This window comes from Leptonychotes weddellii, chromosome 5, assembly GCF_054177405.1.
Source record: "Leptonychotes weddellii isolate Sample4059 chromosome 5, ASM5417740v2, whole genome shotgun sequence".
In the NCBI taxonomy this organism is placed as follows: domain Eukaryota; kingdom Metazoa; phylum Chordata; class Mammalia; order Carnivora; family Phocidae; genus Leptonychotes; species Leptonychotes weddellii.
The window spans coordinates 97,133,570-97,142,191 of record NC_138373.1 but is presented as its reverse complement, the minus strand read 5'-3'; the positions used below and the strand labels follow the sequence as shown (position 1 = coordinate 97,142,191).

Genomic DNA, 8,622 nt, shown 5'->3' with positions numbered 1-8,622 from the left:
TATGACTTATGAATAACTACCACCATGAAGATTGAAAAACTTAATTGCTGGTGATCCAACCCTGAAATTAAAATCTAATTTTATTAATTGAGAGCAATTTGTTACTAAAATTCTCAGTGGAGGCTCTAATTGCCATACTCAATCAGACATTATTTTTGAATGTTCTGTAGTTGCCAATACTAATGTGATAACTGTAAACAATTTGGGAAAAGCGTCCAAACGATTTATATATTCTACTTGTTTTTACTCTTTAATGAAATCTGAGTACATTATTGGTTGTGGCTATAGTACATGTGTTTGCCATGTATTTGGAAAAAAGTATGTATAAATGCCACAATATGAAGTAACATTTTGGAAAAACAATTACATATATAAAAATACTCTAAACATAAAAATTTTGACCCATGAAAATAAATTGGAACCAGTTGTATATATAATCACTTACTGCCTTTCAGTACAGCTTGGCAAATAGATCATTGCTCCAATAACTGGGAAACCCTTGCCCAAGTGAAAACTAGTTTTGCTGCTTTTAATAGTCCTTAAAAGAAAGTGTCTGGAATTTGATTGGCATTTCTCACGAATCAAATTGCAGTGGCCCTCTGCAGATAGGCAGGTTGCTAAAAATATGGCATGATCTAAATATAATTCTATGAACCACCTGTTTTAAGTCCTCCAATTTCTTACCAGGTTCCTTTCCAAGTTGAAAAAAAAATGCATCCTTAAGAGCCTTTAGGCAAAGCTCTAATACTTTTACTTGAACAGAAAGTCCTCTGCAACAGGGTGGATTATAGAAAAGATGATAGAAGTAACGTAAGTTCCTCATGTATAAACACAGAGCAGTCACTTTGAAGACCGATTATTCTTGAAGTATTCTAAAACATAAGGTTCTTGTTGAAGAAAAGCCTTTGACTTATAAAGGCCATATTCTAGCACAATGTAAAAGGAGGTTCTGATAGACTCTGGATAGAGCTGTTCTCACGTCCATGTGGGAATTCAAGTTTGACCCCTGTGCAGCCTTATTGGAACGTTAGGATAGACATATAGAAATTAGATCTTAATCCAAAAAGAGTATAAAAATTTCCAAGGTAGATCTTCAGTATAGCTTGGGAGAAGTAGTTTTGTATTCAAAGTAGTTTTGTAGATGCATTTAGATATGTAATAAGCCACCTCATGTCTATTGGTATCTTTTACCAAGATACAATCACATTTCCCTTCTTCAGTATGCTTTTTTAAAAAGGCGGAAAGCAATTTTTCCATGGGTTCATTTACTCAGGTTTCAAAAATAGTGTCTTTGTTACTTATAAGCATACTTGAAATTATTTTTTCTGGGAAGCTACAGGGAGGTGGAATTTTGTTATATATTGAAAATAAGTGATTTGTAGTTATAGTTGGAAAACAGGAACTGGTAGAATTAGATATGCTAGAGCATAGGCCTCTAGAAGAGTATCCAAGAAATAACTGGAGGTCTTTTTGTACACTACATGGAATGTTTATTCTTTGTAACCACAGGATATTCCACTGTATGGCTGTACCATACTTTATGTAAATAGACATGGTCAGTGGTCTTTGAATTGGGTCTGTTTGCAGTTTTAACATTTCTGGAGTCATTTTGATAAATCCTATTTTACCAGAAAATTATCTCTATCATAAATTCTCCCTCATGGTCTATTTTTTTGCTTTCCTCAGGCATTGGCATCTTGTAATCTTTCTCTTCCAACTGTCATACCATTGCTATCACTATAAATCCAGTTCTTTTACCTCTATTCAAGGTTCCAGGCTTTATCTTAGAACTGCTGGTATTTTTTTTTTTGGCCACCATCTATAACACACAATATGTATAGGCAAAAGCTCTACTCTTATGGAACCTGATTTTAGTGAGTAGTATCAGACAAAAATGAGGTAGTGATAATTGCTTTGAAGAATAATGAAACTGGGTAAAAAGGATAGATCTAGGAGGTGGGGTGATGAATGTCGAGCAGAAACCAGTGGGGGGGAGTGCTTGAGGCAGAAGTTTAAGTGCAAAGGTCCTGAGGTAAGCATTTTCTTGTCATATGTGAGGAATGTCAGAGGCACCAGGAGCTCTAGAATGAGCTAAGGTGGAAGTGGGAGAAGTCACAATTGTTGGTCACCTGTGTGTTTGGAGGGACATTGTGGGAAGGGTGGGCACATCAGGACATTGTAGACTATGGTAAGGACTTTGGATTTTACTGAATGATTTAGTCATGTTTGTTTGAGTGACATGATCTAGACTTGAGAAATTACTGTGATTCGTCCATAGAGACTAGACTAGGGGTTGTTGGTTTATAGAGGAAACAGAATGTGAGGTTAGATCATGGATGTGGTAGTAAAAATTTTCAGAAGTGGTTGGATTTCAGTTATGCCTTGAAGGTTGAACCATCAGGATTTGCAGACGAATTGAATGTGGGATGTTAGTATGGGCACAAGAGCCCATCCTTGATTTCTCTAAGAACTTCTGGCCTGAACCATTGGAATAATACTGTTGCCATTTAGTGACATAGGGACCATTGGAGAAAGGGCAGGTTTGGGCTGAAAATCAAGAGTTTGGCTTTGGGCATGTTCAGGTTGAGAATGCTACTAGTTATGTAAGTGGAGATGTTGAAAGGCAAGTTAGAAAGTGGATTCTGGAATTCAGAAGGTAGGTCTTCGTGAAAACTCCGCACCACTTACAAATTCTAAATTGCTAGCATCACCTTTAAGAGCTCTTATCTGACCCCAGACAACCTTAAGTCTTGTCTCTCACTCACTGCCTTATATGGACCAAGCCAAACAGGCTTTCTCATTATTAGAATGTTTGATGTTGTTACCTAAGCCATTGTTTATACCTGGAATGCCGGTCATCTCAACTCTGCCTGTTAGAACACTGCCCAGTCTGCATGACTCCGTACATAAGAGCATGAAGGGAACCACGGAAAGGAAATGTTCTAGTCAGTGGATGACACTTAGTGAACAGACTTCTGGAGGTCCTGCTTCTGTGTGTGCTCACTTTAACCTGTGGCACTGCATGCTTTCCCTTAGTGACCAAGTTAATTATTTTCTTTGTTTTCAGATGGGAACATTTAAAGCGCATGATGGTGAATATTTCTTAGAACCTATAATGAAGGCAGATGGGAGCGAACATGAAGATGATCATAACAAGCCACATCTTATATACAGACAGGAATTAAAGAGCAACTATTTTCTGCAATCTCACAAGCCTTGTGAAGTTTCAGGTAAACTATGAAGTAAAACTTTTTGGGTAAAATTATACTATTTAAGTATTTCTCTAGGTTATAATTGACATATCTTCCTTAAATATGGAAGTATGATATTTTAAACAAATTTTCTTGGCCCATAAGGACCCATTAGAAATTAGTGGCTGTGGGCAATTTTGTAAACTAAATTCAGATCCAAAAAAGTATTTGCCATGGGATTTGTAACAAATAATCATAAACTTCTTACTTCAATTGGTTAGTCACACTAGTATGCTTTTTCTTAGCTTGCTCAATTATCTAAACTTTTGCTAAGTAACAATAACCCGTTGCTCAATTTTGTACCCTTTCAACTTTATGTGTAAAAGAAACCCTTTTATAGTTGTCTCACTCTTGCTCAGCATGGTTTTTGAGGTTTATGTTGGTGTGTGCGGAAGTTCATTCTTCATTGCTATGCAGTATTGAGTACATTACAGTTCATCTATCCATTTTCCTATTGATCAACTTTTGGGCTACTTTGTCATTATTATAAACAATGCTGCTGTGAATTATCTTGTCCCCATCTGCTGTGTTTGAGGTTCTCCCAAGTATACACATAGGTAGAGAATTCCACATTGTTATGTAAAATGGTTTTTGACTTTATACTTCCACCAGCATGAAGTATATTTTTGATTTTTTTCCTACAAAATTCAGACTAAAGATTTATAATGGATTAGAAGGTAGGAATCCTAGGTATCTATAAAGTATAAATCTGTTGGTAGTAAAATATTTGTGCATTGAAGTCCTAGTAAGAGTTGTGTCCATATATGTACATGAATCTTCATATCCTTGTCATTCTCTGAAGAATGGAGAAAGGCACCTGCAGTTATCATCAAAGTACAAAATCTAGACAAAGGAGTGGGATTAGAAAGGATTTATTTGAGATTGTAGGTGTCCATAAACTATAGTTCCAAACACTGCAATGCTGTCTGTTTTGGGATATAATGATATGTAGGCCTTTGAAGGTTTTCTCTGGGAATACACTTCTTAACCTTTGCTATTATAAGAGTGCCATTTTGGAGTGGTTCTCACTGTGTCTAAGGCCGTGTTTTAAATCTATTGACATAATAGATGCCTTTCTTATGCTTTTAATATGAGCATAAGGGTTTCATTTTTATGGCTTCAAAGAAAACACAAATGGGTACAGCTTCACAATAGAATTCTACAGAAGGCAGCTTATGCTTGTTCTGATCTACCATTCAGGAGCAGCTTGTTTAATGAATTGTTTAGCTTCTTAAGAAAACCACCAAGTAGACACTCTGAATGCATAAATGTTTCACATAATGATATGCAGGGTTTTGCATTCACACTTAGTGTTCATTATCAGAAAGAGAATGGTACAAGAAAAGCCAGAGTCTTTTAAAACATTTTTTATACTAAAGATTTATTATAAAAAACACAAAAAAATAGAAAGCTATGGAATTGTTTTTTAACCACAATGTACTTTTCCACAACATTTAATTACTAAAACATTGAAGGCAGTATCCATTCTTTTCAATTCTTAAAGTACCTCCATTTTAAAGTATAATTAACATATATATCTTTAATCACAAAGCAATCAATTAATGGCCTAAATAATTAGCTGCTAATCATCATTTTGTTCGTGAAAATGGAGAGTTGTGAATGTAATTAGTAAAATGTTGTCAAAGGCTTTTTCTTCCCCAGTTCACACACTATTCAGAAATACTTGTAGGATCTTATATTCTATAGCTGAACATTCATGAGAACCTCTTCCAATAGGTTGGCTTAGAGTTAGCATATGAACCAAAAAGGTTAAGTGGAAAAGGAAAAGTCATTTTTTCCATACATCTGTTGATCGTCTTAATTCATTATGACCCTAAAATGTTGCAATTCATAGCAGTTTCAGCCTTGGTGAATTAGGTTGTTTTCAGCATCAGATTTCACCATGTGCCTTGAGGCCATACAAATTATATTTGGTAGCCAAACCTAGTTATTGTGGATACCAGGCTCCCAGGTAGACCTCAGACATAGTCTAAGTAAAATTGAGTAGAAATGGCAAAACACACAGAAAACCCACAAGGTGAGCAAACAACCGCTGCACCCCCCACAACACTACCACCATCTACCCTAACAAAACTAAGACCTCAGAATGCAGAAGCTCTGAAAAGGTTGACAGGAATGAAAAATCTTCTGGATTTTAAGTGTAGTTCTATTGCTTGTCCTCCAAGGCAGAGCAGAAAGAAACACAGAGAAACTGTGTTTCTCAGACCCAGTAAGCCCTGCTCCCTTTCACCACTGCCACTCTGTCCCTCTCATCTCCGTGTCATGGAGTTAGGAGCTTAAAACATTTGTTCTATTAAACAGGACTTGACATGAGTGAAAATGAAATGTCCTTCAGTGGGTTTTAGATGATGTTGGCCAGCTTTAAAGTTTCTGTGCTTTTCCTAGTTTTTTCTAAATTTATTCTTTCTTAGTCTTTGAGTCCCTAATATGTGCAAAGGATTGTACTGGGTAAGACTTGAGTGATTCTCTTCATTCAGGTTCTCAAAGCCCAGTGGGCATAAAAGAACACAAGAACAGAAATCACAAAACAACCAAGGCAGCCCTGTGTTAGGAGCAATATTGTATGCAGCTCAAGGGGCTGAGAACAACTGCTCTGGGTTTTTACCAAGGAGGTGATATTTAAACCACTTAATCTCTATCGCGAAGGCTTTCTAAGCATTTTCTAAGCAAAATAAAAAGGGTGGTCGTAGAGGCGGACTTGCATTAAAAAGTACCCAGGATTTGTTTTGATCAAGTATGGTAAAGTGACAGACATGGAGATAACTGCCTTTGAAAGCATTTACTTAAAATTTGCAAGCGAAGGGGACATGCCCCATGACAAGCCACGTGAGGAAGCATCTGGGTTGGTCAGGAGGCAGAAAGGCGTGTGGGGAAAGCATTAGGCAAAAGATTTTTTTACTCCAGTGGTGGGAAGTTGTTCAGTGGGGAGGGCCTCCGTTTGGCAGAAAGTAAAACCGATATTGGGGTTTGTAGTTGGAGGATTTTTAATGATTTTAGTGTGCCTGTGAAGATGAGTGTGCTGGTAGACGTAAGCATTGCACGGTCTGGTCCTGTGGTTGAAGGTCAAATCAGAAATTATTTAATCTGTAAATGTTAGAACGGGTCTGTAGAGTAGAGGGGAATAGTATCGGTATGCTCGGAGTCCTGACGTGTGTGGAGAAGAGCACGGGAAGTAGGGGACATGGGGCTCTGAGGGCCCACAGATGCACATCTGGAGGGATTGTAGGATTTTGTAGGCTGTCCCATAAGCATCAAGGAGACAGTTTTAAAGCCGAGACATCCTATGATCTTTTAAGGTATCACTCAATTGGCAGCTTTACTTTTTAAAGATGATTTTGGATTTGAACGAGAAGAGACCGAAGGCCAAGGGACTGAATCAAAACAGCTATATTGGCGACAAAGGATTCGAATGTCAAGTACAGTGCACATAAAAGGGTAAATTGAAGATAATTTCCTTAAAGCTTTTTTCCTCAGCTTTGAGATGGTAAAGCTTGTTCTGTGTGTAATCCGTATGGATAATATTCCTGTGAACGTGTGAGAATTCCGTAAATTTCATTTACATGCTGATTAAATCTTTAAATGGGAAATAATCTGTATCAGTTTGGGGGAATATGGATGTCTTTAGTGTCAGCAGGGGCCACAGTTGATGTAGGAAGCTGGGAGTCCAGGAAAGAGTTCTTCTGGCTTTGAGACCTTACCTTTCTGGGTCCTAACCTAGAGTAGGTAGTAAATGGCTAATGTTTCAGTGAAGATCAGGTTTCCAGGTTTCTAACTTCAGTATCTCACAGCTATAGGGACCAGGCAGTTATAGGACAAGAGTAAAGCGAGGTGTCATCAGGACATAGGGGCATGTTTCCGGCAAAAGGTGCACAGGGAATGTGAGACCAGTATTACCAGATCTTTTGTATTTTATAATTTGAAAATCTAAGATCTTTGTGTGGGGGGTGGGGAAGAAACACAAGAGCTGCATTTGGCTGGTTAGCCACCTGTTTACAAAATCTTAACTTTCCAAGGTCTCTGACCATGGTCAATATTTTGAGCTAATTAATTTGTTAATGGTGTTTTTAAGAGTCAGCTCATGCTTTTAAATACATAAATAACTACAGAGAACTCACTCTTCTGCGCACCCTTTACTAAAACTACTCTCAAAGATCACTTATGACCTACTTGCCAAAAGTAATAATCTCACCATTTTTAGGGAATATTTCTCACTACTGATTGACTTTTTTTTTTTTTTTTTTTTTAAGATTTATTTGAGAGAGTACCCGAGTGGGGGGAGGGAGAGACTCTCAAAGCAGACTTCCCACTGATCATGGAGCCTGATGCGGGACTCAGTCTCACAACCCTGAGATCATGACCTGTGCCGAAATCAAGAGTCGGACGCTCAACTGACTCAGCCATCCAGGCGCCCCTATTGATCAACTCTTAATGTAATTGTCCTGTAACTTTGGCTTCTGTGACCTAATTTGCTTCCACCTTGGCTTCTTTCTTAGCATTCTTCCCATTTCTGTCCCTGCTGGTTACTGCTCTCCCATCTTCTAAGTTAAGTATTTTTTTTTAATTTAATTTTATTATGTTAGTCACCATATGATGTAGTGTTCCATGATTCATTGTTTGCGTATAACACCCAATGCTCCATTCAATACGTGCCTTCTTTAATAAGTGCTTTTTGTGGCCACTGTTTTAGACCATTTTTAATAGTCTGCATGATTTTTTTTTCTACTTCCCTAATTAAAGGATACACCCTTTAAATGTTAACTCCACCTTGTTAAGAATAAATCTCAGGCCTACAGTTGTCTGCTGCTCATGTTTTGTTGGGTGTCTCAGTGGCACTTGGATCCAATACATCTAAATCTTGAAGCCACCACTCTCCTCCACCTCCTTCTCCATCTGTACCCATCCCCACCAAAGAAACCTTTTTTTTTTTTTTTTTGGTGATGGGGAGGGCCAAATTTATCTGAATCCAAACACCTGCTATAATGGAAACTTAGTGTTACTTTTTGAAAAAGTCCTATTATCTAGAGAAGTGTATTTGGATAACAAATTATCTGCCTCAGGCATTCAGATCTCCCTTTTGCTTTGTTAACTTTTGTACACTTCAGAATATTTTCTTAAGTAGTTATTCTTCAGTCTTACTAGTAAGGTTCTCAAGTTAAATTTTGTCCCCAAAGAAAAATCCTAAATTGTGAAATTTGACACATTAAGATTTTGAGATTGTGAATCCCCTGCAGTACGGCTGCCTGATGTGGATTAGAAAAGTGCTCTTCTTGGTCCTCTTACTGATCCTCAAAGTAACTCTGAGCTATGATCGTTCTTAACAGATGTGCTGTCTGAGGGGGAAAGCCTAGTA

At 37.6% G+C, this 8,622-nt stretch overlaps 1 protein-coding gene across 1 annotated transcript in view; it reads left to right on the top strand.

Annotated features, from left to right (window-relative positions):
- ADAMTS20 (ADAM metallopeptidase with thrombospondin type 1 motif 20) overlaps window positions 1-8,622 on the top strand; it is a 160,158-nt gene that overhangs the window by 11,521 nt on the left and 140,015 nt on the right. The window contains exon 3 of the mRNA XM_081818953.1: window positions 3,068-3,230. Within this exon, the coding sequence (XP_081675079.1) occupies window positions 3,068-3,230 (163 nt within the window). The remainder of the gene's footprint in view (window positions 1-3,067; window positions 3,231-8,622) is intronic.